Source organism: Botryllus schlosseri, chromosome 3, assembly GCF_051294905.1.
Source record: "Botryllus schlosseri isolate E-star chromosome 3, Bs_hap1, whole genome shotgun sequence".
Taxonomy (NCBI): Eukaryota; Metazoa; Chordata; class Ascidiacea; order Stolidobranchia; family Styelidae; genus Botryllus; species Botryllus schlosseri.
The window spans coordinates 37,584,940-37,601,853 of NC_137238.1; the positions used below are offsets into that span (position 1 = coordinate 37,584,940).

Consider the following 16,914-nt stretch of genomic DNA (forward strand, 5'->3'; position numbering starts at 1 on the left):
GATCGTTGCCGTAAGGTCGCGTTCTGCGGATTCTACTCTTAAATCCGACGTCATCAGATCACCAGGATTAATCGCATCAAAGATATCCGCGTTCTCTTCAAATTGTGATTCGAATGCATTTGGTTCATAACCAAATTTATCAAGATTATCTATCTGAACCTCGGTCATTGTACAATAATTAATCTAACTGCTCCAACCAACGTTTATGTCTGCGACAGCGAAGTATAACAATCAGATCGCGGTGTTGGCTATTTATAGATTTAATTCGATAGTAGCACGCGGCCGGATGGAAAATAATTCGGCGCGCAGGTCATTCGAAATATAGGCCGCACGCACACTGCGTAATCCTCAGAACCGATCGCGTTTCCTAATTTCAGAACCGGACGTATTTAGTGTGTCACACAGGTCAAAACGCGGTCGCGGACATCTGTTTTTTCAAAATCGCACAGCGCACTGCGCTTTAGTGAATTTCCTGTTTAGCGAAACGGGCGATTTTATTGCGCCACACATGTCAAACGCACCCGCCAACATCTGTTTTTTCGAAATCTGAGCGGTGTATTTCACCATTTTAACACATTGTGGTGTCATTCTCATGGTTTACTTTTTCAGTTGATTGTTACATATACTCGTTATGGCAACTAGCGCGATTATTGAGAATTACCTTCTCTACTATCATAACTTGACAACCCCCATATTGAGCGAAACGGAAAAATTCATCCACGGAGTACTAGATTTCTATGTACATGGAGAAAACGTGAGCCGTGTTCGAAAGTGCGATTTTACCGCATTGGTTAACTCGATTCGATCATACGGCATCGACTGGAATGGGGTTTTTAGTGTCATAAGCATTGCGGCGATGAAAAGTGACATACGCACCCTAGCGGTGTACAGAGATTTAGCAACAGACATCTTGAATACTCACTACAGTACATTGATAAGTGACTGGGTACGAAGAAAATTCATTCGTGTCGTTTGTCGCTTGTGAACGGTATCATTTCTTACAGAACTCCTGTAAAGTTTATTTCAATCCAAGTCTATTCACGCGGGTCATCAGGATTATACAAAGACTGTTAACTCACTCAATACCACGCACCTAATTCTATAAATATCGACGGATTTGTTGATGACTCTCACTTTATCAAACGATATGACATCGAACAGCGTCAGCAGTATGCAAGTCGGAGCAGTTTCAAATTTTCACGTCGGTGTCAAATTCGTCTCATCGCCCAAAAGAGGTGGCGTTAGTCAATATCTCAAAGGTATATTCATCGACGGCAATAACGAAGAGATATCTTTCACGTGTTTCAATCGTGAATTGTTCGGGATCATTGAGAAAGCATTCTCCAAACGAAAAAAACTCATGGTCAAATCCGGTTGGGTCCAAATTGACAAGTTTACTGGAAAACCTGCTGTATTACTGGGACGGGCTTCGTCAGTAACTCTGCATGGAAAATCGAGACATACGACTGAAGAATACCCATTATTGACCTGTGAATCAGTATACGGAAATAAAGATGAATACGTCTCGATCGCCGCTACTTGTGTTTCTGGAGAGGAGAAGACGGTCAATTCTGATGCCGGAAAGGAGTTGAAATTATACAGTTTTACATTGAAGGATGATACTGGTGAGGTGGTTTTGGACCAATGGAACAAAGCCTCGCTCGTACCCGGGAAGAAATATCAACTCACTCGTGTTAAAAACTGTGTCGGCAGCTTGAAAATCGATTCGTTAACTGGACTTGTTGAATTGAAAGAATAGTTTGCATATTTGTATACCACAATACAATATTTCATTTCGCGTAAAATGTATGACCTATGTGATTCGACAACTGGGTTAGCGCGGTGTTGTTCTACTGATCGAGGTGTGAAAATTGTACTATCGCGATGAAGTTGCGACTGTGAACAGCAGATTATTTTGTAGGTGCGAAACAGCGAATAAGCCGAAAGTATTATTCAGCTAGCGATCAATAGCGAGGAAAGAGAACACGATCGGTCATTTGACACGACTAAACTACGACATCATATATCATAATTTACGATCAAACTATTTCGCACTGAATGGAATAGTGTAATAATCGATAGTAGCACACAGCTGCATGAGAAACAATTCCGCACGCAGGTCATTCGAAATATAGGTCGCACGCACTGCGTAAATCCTCTTGCAAGCCACGTTTCCGTTTGTGCGGTTATTGCTGGTGACTCGTACATATTCAACACCGCACGAGAGATGGCTGAAAGTACGAATCACGACCGCACCCATAAGAACACATGGCGAATCACCACAGAACCCGTAAGAATACACGACAGGCGAATCGCCGCCACCGCCTATAGCAAAAAAGGCGAGTCACGACCACGAGTTTTCACGGCGAATCACCGCCACCGCCTATAGCAAAAAAGGCGAGTCACGACCGCACCCATAAGAACACATGGCGAATCGCGGCCCAGAGGAGGGTCTAAAAAGGCGAATCGCCACCCCGGGTTTCCAGGCGAATCGCCACCCCACCCATTAGAAACCTATGGCGCATCACGACCGATCTACATAACTACTGCCGGTATATTTCGAACGTCTCTATTTGTAATTAATCCCAAATATTTTCTTTCAGCATTGCTTTCTACTGGTTGGAATTAAGCCAAATTTAAGTTATTTTAGATAATCTAACAATTTTAAGAAGTAGCCTCTTTTTTGAGATTCTGTCCTCATTTTTGGGAATTTGTTTTGGTAAATGTAGGGCAAATTCGACTAAGACAACAGTAAATCAGCACTAAAGTAACGCTCCGGCGACTATTTCGGCAGCTGAGCAGGTAAGTTGACGTTTTTTCTGGTCAACCACCTGATATGATGTGAAAGCAAAACTGTACCTCTACATAAGCGTTTATCTGTTGATTCTTTACCAGCTTGTATCTAGCTAGACGTGATTTCGTAGGTTCTCTATGAGATAGTATGTAGACCTGATTCGTTTATTCTCTATAAGCTATTTGTGAGCGGTCGTCGATGTGCTCGTAATAAAAACTGAATGCTTTTATTTGTGAAATATCAGACTGACAAGACAGATATTTGATTTAAAGTTCTAAGATTAGTAACGTTATTGTATTGGCGGCCTGTCTCGTCTATCTGTAGCATCGGTATATGAGGCCAGGAACTGCCTGTTATCTGCCTAACTAAATAAACTTGTGCCAACACTATGATAGGGAGAAAATAAGCATGTTTGGCAAGCAAGGAATTCGATATCACCCAAGCAGGATTGAAAACATTAGTTGAACATGACATCAATACTGTGACTTGGACTCGACTCGAGTCATAACACTATGACTCGGACTTGATCCTTAAAACGGTGACTTGGACTCGGACTCGAGTCGGTGATGAATTGAAAATTACTCGACTCGACTCGAGTCAAAACCACAAAAGTCAGATTGACTCGTGACTCGGAACCATGTGACTTGGTTACAACCCTGGTTTCCTATAGTTTGAAGTGTTCTAGTTTATTTCATGTCCAAGCCTATTGCAATGGCTGCAAAGCTGATCGAATAAATGTTCTCAGGAATTTGAAATACGTGATACGCTACATTACGTATTTCTTTAAATGTCTGTTGAATACATCAGGGTTATCAGTATTGGCCTTCAGTGAAACAATATCACACAACGCTAATCTGCAACAGATAGAATATTGATCATTTCTTATAAGGTACTGGTGTCCAGACGTAGTCTTTCTAGTTTATTTCACGCTCAAGCATTACAACGGCTGTAAAGCCATCTAAATAACTCTTCTGACGGCGCATCAAGCTAAATTTCATGTTTTGGGGAATGTAGGTTATATATATATTTGCTGATTTTTCACTTAAAGTGCTAGTTATGTACGTAACCGCCTCAAAAACGTGACGTGACACCGGTCAGGCCCTAGTCAAGCTCCGCGTAAAATATCGAATGTCGGGTATTGAAGACAGATATAAAAAGTCCGAAACGGTCTGAAATCACGCGCTGCAAGCATCGCTGGTCACAAAATGCGTACCGCGCCCGGAAAACGCAGACTTACCGGTCCGCGAAAACCAGAAAACAAATAGGCTCGACCGATTGTCCTCGGCTTTTACAAAATCGGGTAGAAAAAAACAGGCGGGCCACGCATTAAAAATAACCAAAACGTCGCAAACACAGTGATGATTCAGCCGGTGGGTGCGTGGGGTCGTCATGCATCATGTTGTTGCATAACCCGGGTGGGTGAGACTGGCAGACAATTACCAAAGAATTCCAACTTCTATATACATTCGGAAAACGACAAAAATCATCCTTTTTAACTCATACGTAATGCAGCAAAGCCCGTGATGTCAAGTATGGGCAGAAGAACGCATATTTTCACCCGAGAGATGGTAAGCGGGCGGAAAAAGGGGGGCGAAATTCGCAGCAGCCCCCCGATTTCAAATCGGCAGCAGCAGCTGAGAATTGTTATAACATCACAGCAGGTTATCATCATCGAGCAGAGATTTTCGGGAAAAGCGCAAGGTCGTAGAAATCAAACACAGATTTTCATGTCGAAACAAAAATCGCGTCATATCCACGATGTCTCGGGGCCGGCCGTTGTTACAAAAAACGGTCTATTGTCGGGTAATATTTGCAGCTTTATGCCAAAAAAACATGGCAACAAAATAGTTTAGGGTTTTCACAACAGAAACAGTCGATATACGATCATTTTTCACAAAATCCAGGTCGACATTTTCAAACTTTTCCACATTTCTCCCGATTACGAAAAGACCCCAAAATATCTTCCTGGGGGAGTGGGGGCCTTTTTTGGAAGGCACCATCAATTTGTCATTGCTACGTCGCAAATTATTTTGCGGGAGACAAAAGTCATTGTTTCAACCAACAATGGTGGGTTCAGGGGTGCTTCTTTTTAGACATGGTCGTGGTCTTGTCATTGTTACGTGAAAAGTTTGCTTGTCTGAGACACAAAAGCGATTGTTTTTTTGACAATAGCGTCATTTACAGGTTCAAGTGGGCAACTTTCATTGTATGGAGATTGTTACCTTTTTTCAAGGTGTGATCCTTGTCTGCTGCAGAAATTTTTTTTGTTCAAACACAGCATTTGTATTAACGTGGGGCAAAGGTGGGTGCCCCGACTACATCTCGTTAAGAGGTATCGTGACAGTTTCCCCTTTCCTGGGCCTGGTCTCGGCCAACGTCAGTTTCTTGATCTCGACCTCGTCAGACTTTGATTTGTTGGCAGCAGGCGATGTTGGAGAGGGGGGCCGGGGAGGTTCCGGTTGAGCGGGCAAATTCAAACTCTCGTCGGCCATCGGCTGTTGCTCGGAGACCTCGAACTTTCCGAAAGCCTTGTTCGATTGGCTGCTCCTGTGGGCGGCATTCTTGCTCGCTTTGGATCGACGGCCGGGTCTCGGCCGGTTCACCTCGTCCTCGGTCTGGGTGAATATCAGTAATATGTAAAGGGAATAAAGTTTTACTAAAAAAAAATTTAGTTGCTCGACTCTGTTTCGTTCCTTAGTGCGCAGGTTTGACGGGGCAGCCAGTAGGGTAACCATGATAGTTATTGCCAGCCATTATAGCGGACGCGCTAAATCAAATAAGCGACGATAGCGATATCAGATGTCAATATGACCTATTTCGCATACAAATGATTCCCGCTAATTGGCAGTACGCGGCATCGATGATACGAATTAGTGAATTGGCATTTCCACAGGACGGGATTTCTAGTTTTAAATGTGAGTCTCCCTGGCTACACACCTAGGGTTTTAATACCGACAACGAGCTGCTAAATATCAACCTGGGGCCTACGATCCTCGATATGGTTGCGCCCGATAGAGTCAGTCCAGCAATGAAGTCTATACAATATACATAGAACATAGGCACACACAAACACTGTCCTATTTTCGCTCCAATTAAAGAGACAATCACGAAACTAACTCGTGAATTATTTTAAATCCTTGAATATTTAGTTGTATTAAGTTAATTGGCCTTCATTAGATACTAATTAGTGCTAATTACAGGTTGAAAGCTGCATGAGTAACTCGGCGCCTATGACTCTGGACATGATTAACCCAAAACAAATACGGAAATTATCCATACAGCAAGAAAAACACAATACTTGATCACCCTGCACTCTGGCATTTCCAGGATATGAAGCAAAATTATGACTCAGACCCACCATTTTCCTCGGGTCTCGTGCTTCTTTTGGCTTCCCGTCTTGAAAGAAATATTGCACAGACGACAAAAGGCTGAGTCGACCCTCGGACTGGGACTCCTAAAACAAAACACATGCAGATTCATCCTCGACCCCGAATTATTACCCCGTTTTCACCCACCTTCACTTTCTCCATGGGTATAAACTGGCTTTTCTTGGGAGCCTCCCCTGTCTTGTGTGCACCACGAACCAGTGATGAGACCGGGGGTACTTTCTGGGGGCCGACACGCCGACAGTGGGTGAACTGACTTTGAGTTGTTGAGCCCCGGGTTGGAATTCTGCCCCGAAAGATGGTTGGGGTGCTGGAATAGAAACGGGGTCATTTTAGGGTTCTCAGAGTCTAGACTCAAATAGATATTTCTTTAAATACGGAAAATGACTCAAAACATCTCCTTACATACAGAAAGGGGTCAGACTCACCCTGGTTCGGCTGCTGCATCCGTTGGGGTCGAAACGGGGGCCTGTTCGGGCCATCTGCTGTTGCTGAGTCATCGGCTGGTAAGACTAGGGCACGAAGTGTTGTTGGGGCATCTGCATACTGGGATTCTGCTTGCCCATCATGTCCAGCGGAGGCCTGACTAGCCCCATCTGTTGTTGCGGGGCCATCTTGTTGCTGCCCCACTGCATCATGTTTCTCGGCCCCATGTTGGGGTTGAAGGACATCTGATTGTCGGAGGTTCTCGATGGGAGGAACCCGCTCGATTGCGGGCCTCGTAACGTTTGGTTCATATCGCCTGGAATAGCAGTAAAGACGGAATTAACCCGATCGAAACGGCACACTCATTAATGATACATGAGCGTATTTTCACGAACACGCTTTACTTAATCCAAAATTTCCTGGGTTGTTCTGGTCGTAGACAATTACAACTATTACCGATAGATAGCTATTATCAATACGCATACGTCGAGCCATAAATAACATCTTATACTATACTTATATACTATACTTATACTATCGAATAGCCTGTTCAAAATGCAGATTGAATACATAAAAACGTTTTGCGCAAAACACAATTCGCCACGACGTTCGCGTGAATGTGCGCGCGTGAGATAAACCAGCGCCCGTGACCTAAATCAGCGCATCTCCGAGACATCAAATTCATTTGCAGATCTTTTCTCCTAACATGTGTTGGTTATGCCCATAGCCCATCTATTGGAATACTTATAATCAAAAATTAGTCGCACAGAAGATTCTTCGAACTGGAAGTAAAAATATGTTACGAAATAACATGCGCGGGTTTTAGCAATGTATTTTCTGTTGCTGTTGAAGATTACGCATATTGAATATTTTTGCTAGTTATACTAATACACCAATACTGCCATGATGTTCTTCTGCGAGCTACAAGATCTCCGCTATTGATATGACAGCAAATTTATGTCCGTAAATGGCTTCACTTCTGGTGGAAATGTTTCACGTCTTTCCCGTAGTAACGAGTAAAAAGAAATGCAAAGCTCCGGTCGCGATTCTGGTATTGAAAGGTATTTTCGTGTCTACTCGAGATTTCCGTTCACAACGCGCAGGTCATTTATGAAAATTTGACGACCAGCAAAGCCAGGCATCAAATCCCGGTTCCATCTAATCAATGCACTTTCTTGATTCAAGGTATTTTATTCGTCCATGATTCACGAGAGAGGCAAGAGAATTCGGCGTAACTCTGTCAAAGCAGTTGACCTATTATCATTGCAGTGTGGGCAACGAATATAATTGCAATAACTTCAGTTGCCAATGCTATAATGGTTTCTTACGTTTTCCCATGTGTTGGTGGTAGATGTACTGGCTTGTTATTATTTCGATTTGCTGTTGTATTACACGTGTGATGCATTATTTCATATATTGTGTCACGCGACTCGACATGTCATTGCTACATATGCCGATATGCATAGCCTACCTGATATACTATACGACAGTCTCACTATTGCGCTGTTCGGCTTAGAGAGGCAATAAATGTCCGTGTTCCGTTTGTTAGTGTTAGATGTGGTTTGTTGTTATCTGTCATTTCAACCACTAAATATTCAGTTCTAGTTGTTGTACAGCAGCGAGGTTCGTTTCAGCACATACTACTATCTCGTACAAAGGATGGATAGGCGATTACATGGCGTTATGAAATGAATCATTTGAACGTCCGCGATACTGTGTTATCTTCATTCTAGACATGTTTTCTTGTTGTGTTGTGGCAGTAACTATCTAGCAAAGAGGGATATTTATGGTATTTACGTTAATAATAAGATATAGAAATTGATGTTATATCAGCATTACACTCATAGGTGGTCAAAGTAATCGAGAATGCTACTCAAGTAGAAGTAGTACTGTTAAAAGCAACCTACACATATTTCAGGTCGAATTAAATTTGGCTGACTTGAAATCTAGCCAAGTATGTAAGTAGTTGTGAAAACAGTCATGTACGTTCGCATGTACTGTAAAATTTAGCAAATTTAGCTCTGTGGAATGTGCAGAGAGCTCGATTAATAGTAATGCATTCCAGAAGGTATAAATCTTCGACAGCATCAGCATTCGACCGCATCATGGGATGCAAATGATTATTTTGCTACGGAAAAGCAAAACTAATCTTTTTTTACTCGAATACCATGTTTGAGAAAAAGTCATAGCACGACGCTCTTTCCCGGTATGATAAATACCATATACTGTTGTTAATTTCCGTAAAAGAGAGTCAATACATGCACCTGATTTTAAAATTGGCTTTGCTTAACGTCTATGAAAATAAATTCTTTTTGGCTGGCACTGCGTGAAAGCAGCCCCGAAATTATTCAATCCCTCAATCTCTCTCTCTCTCTCTCTCTCTCTCTCTCTCTCTCTCTCTCTCTCTCTCTCTCTCTCTCTCTCTCTCTCTCTCTCTCTCTCTTTCTCTCTCTCTCTCAAAGTAAGTAGATCTCAAAATATTAGGAAGAAGTAGCGGGAAATTAGATTTACTTGAAAAAGTACCGCAAGTAGTGAAAAACTACTTTGAAAAAGTGGAATTACTTCATTACCGGCCAACTCCAATTACACCATATTGTATACCAAAGGTGGTCAAAGTAGTGAAGAAAGCTACGTAGGTAGAAGCAGCGACGGAAAATTCCACTCAAGTACGAACAGAAGTGGAACTATACGTACTATCTGCTTAATGTATTGCAAAAAGATTTATTCGCCTTAACATCGATGTTATGTGGCTGCTTTGGTCGTTTCGAAGTCCACTCTTTTCGATACCATAGCAAATAAGTGACACGCGCGCAAGGTTGTTACGACGATGTGTTGGTGGACTACTCTACGTTCCTCTACGTTCTGAATCATCTTCGATTTCAAAATCTTCATCATTAGGCCTACTATCCCTAAGACTTTCATCTTGATCCAAATTATGGAGCTTATAGGAGTTTCAAGTTGCACTGGATAAGCTGAATGTGGCTTTGTACTTAAGCTGATACTAAATTCCGAACATTTTTCTTGTCTTATCGTGCAGTTTCCATCAAATATGTGTATGAAATATCCTCTAACCAAAAATGAGTGAAAGCATCGGCCTAGATCGATACCATGCAGTACCATTTTTAATAATTCAATTGGCCCCTTGGTTAAATAACTTATTATTTGATAAAACTGTGGATTTCTATATGGTATGCAAAAGTCATATGGCTAAATTCGTAAAAATGTACATATTTTGGGCATATGCCGTAGAGCAAAAACTTCAAGTGATAGAAGAAACCATCGGCATTTTTGGAATCAACACGCCAAAATTAGCCTAAACCAAGTGCCAAAGCAAAGTCAAGAAATTTTTCATTCAAAATTGTTGCCCAGTGTTATTGGACTAATTTCGGTATCAGTTATGCATATTTGTTTAGCTACATATATTTTCAAAATCAAGAAATACCGTTATACTAAATGGCGCGAAGTACGGGTAAAATTTTAAGACAAATAAAATCTGATCAAAAGACCCTACTCTATGTTGATTTACAAAATATTATTGGTGACCATCGAGATTTTTCCATAGAAAACTTTTGTTTCACTTTTTGCACCAAACTTAAGTGCACGTAAAATTATTTAGTGTGTCATGGAAAATCATCTCGCGTGTCAACCGTGTGGTAGAGCGTCCCGATGAGAACAGTCATGGAAATTCTCAGTCTCTCTCATTGGAAGAACCTGATACTGATACTGATACTTGAGAAACGGTAAGTAGCGTTATTAAGGTGGTAATTCACTGAACGGGACGAAGTAGAAGTAGCGGAAAATTAGATTCACATGAGTAAGTGCTGCAATTAGAGGAAAACTGCTTCAGTACTTTGTAAAAGGAAAAGTACTTAATTATTAGTGACCAACTCTATACCTAAGTATTCAATGAAAGCCAACTCTCACGTTTGTGACTTCCTTTAGGTCTGGAAGCAATGCATCAATTAACAAAGGCAGGGAATGTGGAGTTGAAAATCACCATGATCAAGAAAGATGGAATTTATTGGTGAACACCTATTCTTGTCTTCTTATGTACTTTGTGTTGTAGTTGGTCTTTGTTGTTATGAAGTTTGTGAGAAGCTAAGTCATACAAATATTGGAATTAATTATTTGTCACTTTTTAAATATTGGAATTGTATGATTATAAATTGTTTTCACTTTTGACTTCTTATGATTTTTCCATGTAATTGAACTCTACCGGGGCCTACGATATCGTAGGCCCCGACTCTACCTTTTCCTAATTTGGCGCCTTCCGTGTTCTGGTATTTGCGACGCATGAATGAATCCGCGATGAAGTTCTCAACCTTTGACCCCATTTTCCAATTCACAATAATCCTCAATTTTATATCCACGTAGGATTTATGACTTAGATATAATTTTGAGTTGGGTTATGTATTCGCTTCGCTTTGAAAATCACTGATCAAAATTAAATAAAATCCAATTTTATCTCTGCAGTGGAAACGCGCTTTCCTGGCAGTGGCGCAGGCAGGTAGAAATATCGTATGTACGATCACGCCCCTTCCAGGATCGAGTCCCCCTCTTTTTTGAATCAAAATTTCTAGCCCTAATATTTCTAAGCATACGGACCCATGAGGTCACCTAGTCTGTATGAAAATCAGTAATTCAGTTTAATTTAGAATAAGGTTGGATACTACTTAGTGCTAATTACTGGTTGAAAGCTGCATGAGTAACGTAACCCGGCGTCTATGACTCTGGACATGATTGATCCAAAAAAAATACGGTGATTATCATGACGAGGATTTCGGATTGCTGAATTCTAATCTTTGCTCCATAAACACAAAACTTGACCCCCCTGCACTGTGACATTTCCAGGATATGAAACAAAATTATGACTCAAACCCACCATTTTCCTGGGCCCCCGTTTTTTTTCTCCTCCATGCTATCCGTTATTGCTGAGCGCCTAGCAGGATAGCTGCGGATACCATTTTTCGAGTCTTTGGTATGACCCGGCTGGAGTTCGAACCCACGACCTACCGCTCAAGAAGCCGGACGCATAACCATTACACTATCTCGCGAACGCATCACATCGGTATAACAAGTGCAGTTGCGGCTACAACAACCTGAGCGGAAACTTCCACAAAACAGACAACAAGGGATTCTGGTGGACGGGATACGACGACCTTCGATTCTCGGAGTTGAAGATGCGGAGAAGGCCGTGAGACGGACTTTGTCGATGACGCCTCACGACGGAGAGGACATTTTCTCCCATGAGAACGTGACGTCACACCGTCGTCTAGCGGGTTTGATTGAGCTTCATAGCGCCCCCTCGCGGTCTCAAAAAAAGGTCATTTTCGAGAACACGTTAAGTGATCTGGCTTCGATGTTTTTTTACATGAGCATTCTTGCTTGCCTGTAGTGATTTGCCTGCGGAAAACAAATCGTTGTTATGTGGGAGGATGTGTCTGGCGCTCCACACATCTTTATATCATTCAATCGGAATACACCGAATGTAATGATTGGATATTATCTACGTTTGCGAGAATCTGTTTTAGTTTAGAGAAAAAATTGAATTTGCTATTGGGAAATAAATAAGTCGTGCGCTCCATCGATTGATTATTTTCTTTGCTGGCGCTGATCACGACTGTCGGCTTAATATTTGTTGCATCGTTTGAAGAAACTTTTCTGCGGCATGTCCAGTTTCTGCGCGTGCGCTCGATATGTCCTTGGCAATGATCATGAATGCTCGCGACTGAACTATGGGGTATTCCGTGACAAGCAGTTTGCGTGCGACAACACCTGATAAGAGGTCGTGTCTTTCGTCCCTTCTCGGTATGACATTCTCGATATTAGTAACCAAAAAACGTATTGCAGGACAGTCGGTTTGAATGAAGGTTCCTGTCGATGGGTCATTTTTGAACTCGCAAATAATAGCAGATGTCGATTGTTGATTAACAAACCCAACAGCTTTACCTATTCAGCTTAAGCAGTCTGTTCTCCTCAATCGTTCCTATTTTTGTTGCTCGTCATATCCTGTGATACGATTGTCGATGTGCAAGGTCTCCTACATCCTCAACTGTTACTCGGGTTTCTTTCGGTGTGATGAATTATTCAACTGTAAATATTTTGTATATTGTTTATTGTGTTATTGAAGCAATAAAACGTCAAGAAGATCGTATGTTTCAATGAATTCGGAGTGGTTGCATTGCCAGACCACACTTAAATTCGTGGTGCCACATTAGCTTTTGATTCAGACCAGTCTCATTAAGTTTGATGGCTCGGCTTCAATGTACCTTCTTATTTTTCTCGAGTTATCGTGAACATACCAACTCATTTGAACTACAGTGCGTGACACCAGAATTCATTCCTTGTATGATTAAAATTCAATTACAGCATTTTCATTTCGTTTTACTACACGATAATCACATCATGACTGTAACATGATGGGGTCTCACCTTGAAGTTAAGCCATTGTAGCCGTTTTCTTCCGAAACCGTATTTCGAACAGCAGCCAAAAAATTTACAAAATATGTACCATAACAAACGTAGCCTATCATAAAATAAAGCGGGATTCGTTTCGTCAATTTGTATGTTGACAGCCGCACAAATTTCGTCTACGCCCGCAGGTTGGCCGACGCTGTTGTACACCTACTACGTTAAAACACTGATATGACGTCGAGTCATCTTTTTCGTTTGACTTGACATTGCCTCGAGTCACTTTGCGAAAATGAATATACTTGACTTGGCGCTTCAGAAATTTCAATTGACTCGTGACTCGGAATAAAATTTACGAGTCAATTTCAAGTCATCAAGTAGGCTAAGCTGTGTCGATTAAATCACCCTATCTCAGGGGTCACCAACACGCGGCCTGCGAGGTCTTATTTTGCGGCCCGTAATTATTATTATCAGTCTACAATTGCTCATTCAGCACAAGAACAAACCCCATACCTTGGTGCCGCTCATTTCTATCACTGGCAGAGTGAAGATCCCAGCCCGAGACGGGTTTTAACTCTAAAAAGCGAACCGATGACAGAAGCGAATATGATAACTTGTGCGAATTGTCTCAGCCAATTCATGAATGATTGCATATTCTGTGTAGACCTGGGATATAGCCAACACTCCCTGGTGTTGCCAAGGATCTAACTGTCTCTGGGGGTACAATATTTGAATTGAAAAAGGGTGTGACGTCATAACGCACTTTTGCATAGACATTTTTGCTTGCCTATAGTGATTTGACTTACATGTTCTGAATTTAATAAAACGCCCCTGTGTAGCTTTTCTTCGGTCCTTTGACTGTGGAAAAGCTGAAAAACCACTCATCGTTATATGTGAGGATGTGTCTGACGCTCCCCCGATTTTTATATCACTCGATCGGATTAAATCGAATGTAATGGAGTGGATATTATCTATATTTGCCAGATCTGTTTTAGTATAGAGCCGAAAAAAATTGAATTTGCCATGGGGAAATAAATAAGTATCAATATTGTTTGATGGGGAAAATATTGCAGAAAAACCTCGTGAATTTGTCTTTTAAGTTTTCTCGTAACTTTATTGCTGATAATAAATGCATCCCCCTCATAATTTATGCAATAGATTTGCTCTAAATTTCAAAACGACCGTATCTTTCGTCGATCTTGAGTTTTTTAGTTGGCAAATCTAGTGTTTCTATTCGCGAACCTCGAGTGGCAACACTGTTGTTTACCTCAGGATTATCGGATGAGAACGGGATTGCGAATGTGTTTTGCTGCATGAGATCGACCCTGAAAAATTTGTTCTGTGATTGGGCACTGGCCTAGTAAATAATTCGTTCAAGTAAACATACTTTTTATTGGTATCTAAATGAAACATCATGGTCATGGTCTCTCCAAACTACCTAGCGGTCACCCGATCCGAACCTTAAAAAAACCTGAACACCACTCTACCAGTCTAGTGCAAAATTCAATCCGTTTTATTGCTGTCAATATTTGAAAGAAGCTATGCCACCCAATCTCCGAATTTGGTAGCAATGTTTCCACTACCCGATCTTAAAGTACAGCCTAATTATATTTATAATATAAATTTAATTATATTTAGAGTTGCTCCATGGTACTGTGTTGTTTTTCATTTCGTCCCTATCAACTGAGATAATTGCTCCTGTCCTGGGCGGCTTGACTCGAGCCTCCCGTCCACATTACACTGCGAGTGATTTTGGTTGCGCCATGTTGATTTGCAACATGGACAAATGAAGAGTTTCTATTGATCTCTCTAACGACATCCCTACCACCCATTGACCCAAAACAAAACACATCGACCATTTTATCTTTCCACGTTTTCACAAACGGCGACTATCGGGAGTCGAACTCAAAAGCGTCACACTTCGACAGTAGAAGCAAAAACTCTTTGAGAGAAGACGAAAAAGCGGCAAAAAACAGCGCATTCCATTAAAGAACCAATGCAACTATCAGGCAGCGACAGTTCAGGACGCTGACAAACAGAGCTGTCACAAAGGCCATTACCGAATACGTTCAGAGTGTAATTAAATCGTGAATTACGAATTCAAGCAGCAAACCAACTATTTGTGTCGGACACTCAGAAACTGAATGCAAGTCCAAGATGTCAGCAGAAAAACATTGGTCAACCAAAACGGTCCGCTCCCAGATAGAAACGATGTAACGACGCCGGTACGAAGCAAGAAAAATGAATGAGTAATCCACACAAACACAAAACTATTCAGGATAAGAGCTCAACTATGTACAAGCCAGTCCGCGAATACAATCGACCGCACTACGCAGTCAAGATGAGGGCCCGGCCGGTAATTTCAAGTCGATCTCGCACTTTGTCACGAGCCACCATTAGAATTACCGAAATATCTTGAATATTTCTCACAGTTCAATGTGTCCTAGTTTATTACCATGTCCAGGCCTAGCAATGGCTGTAAAGCTGATCAAATAAATGTTCTAAGGATTTTGAAATACGCGATACGTTACATTCCGTATTTCCCTAAATATCTGTTGAATACATCAGGGTTATCAGTATTGGCCTTCAGTGAAACAATATCAGACAACGATAATCTGCAACTGATAGAATATTGATCATTTCTTATAAGGTACAGGTGTCCAGATGTAGTCTTTCTAGTATATTTCACGCATAAGCATTACAACGGCTGTAAAGCCATCTAAACTCTTCCGAAGGCGCATCAAGCTAAATTTCATGTTTTTGGGAATGTAGGTTAAGGGGGGAGGACCCCCTGAACTCATCAAATTTTTCAATATTCAATTTCAAAATATATTTGCCGATTTACCGTTCAAAGTGCTAGTTATCCATGTTACCGCCTCAAAAACATGACGTGACACCGGTCGGGCCCTAGTCAAGCTCCGCGTAAAATATCGAACGCCGGGTATTGAAGACAGATATAAAAAGTCCGAAACGGTCTGAAATCACGCGCCGCAAGCATCGCTGGTCACAAAATGCGTACCGCGCCCGGAAAACGCAGACTTTCCGGTCCGCGAAAACCAGAAAACAAATAGGTTCGACCGATTGTCCTCGGCTTTTACAAAATCGGGTAGAAAAAACAGGCGGGCCTCGCATTAAAAATAACCAAAACGTCGCAAACACAGTGATGATTCAGCCGGTGGGTGCGTGGGGTCGTCATGCATCATGTTGTTGCATAACCCGGGTGGGTGAGACTGGCAGACAATTACCAAAGAATTCCAACTTCTATTTACATTCGGAAAACGACAAAAATCATTCTTTTCAACTCATACGTAATGCAGCAAAGCCCGTGATGTCAAGTATGGGCAGAAGAACGCATATTTTCACCGGAGAGATGGTAAGCGGGCGGAAAAAGGGGGGCGAAATTCGCAGCAGCCCCCCGATTTCAAATTGGCAGCAGCAGCTGAGAATTGTTATAACATCACAGCAGGTTATCATCATCGAGCAGAGATTTTCGGGAAAAGCGCAAGGTCGTAGAAATCAAACACAGATTTTCATGTCGAAACAAAAATCGCGTCATATCCACGATGTCTCGGGGCCGGCCGTTGTTACAAAAAACGGTCTATTGTCGGGTAATATTTGCAGCTTTATGCCAAAAAAACATGGCAACAAAATATTTTAGGGTTTTCACAACAGAAACAGTCGATATACGATCATTTTTCACAAAATCCAGGTCGACATTTTCAAACTTTTCAACATTTCTCCCGATTACGAAAAGACCCCAAAATATCTTCCTGGGGGAGTGGGGGCCTTTTTTGGAAGGCACAATCATTATGTCATTGCTACGTCGCAAATTATTTTGCGGGAGACAAAAGTCATTGTTTCAACACGACAATGGTGGGTTCAGGGGTGCCTCTTTTTA

The 16,914-nt window shown here is 41.7% G+C and overlaps 2 protein-coding genes across 2 annotated transcripts in view; one reads left to right on the plus strand and one right to left on the minus strand.

Moving 5' to 3' along the window:
* The window catches only part of LOC145435198 (microfibril-associated glycoprotein 4-like), a 287,005-nt gene that overhangs the window by 189,641 nt on the left and 80,450 nt on the right, over positions 1-16,914 (plus strand). The gene's annotated exons all lie outside the window — the stretch shown is intronic.
* LOC145435236 (uncharacterized) lies at positions 5,038-6,652 on the minus strand. The gene is made up of 4 exons (XM_080312577.1): positions 6,609-6,652; positions 6,310-6,490; positions 6,153-6,248; positions 5,038-5,409 (listed from the first exon to the last, which is right to left on the minus strand). Exons 2-4 carry the CDS (start codon positions 6,322-6,324, stop codon positions 5,110-5,112), a joined length of 411 nt encoding a protein of 136 aa, XP_080168703.1. The 5' UTR covers positions 6,325-6,490; positions 6,609-6,652; the 3' UTR covers positions 5,038-5,109.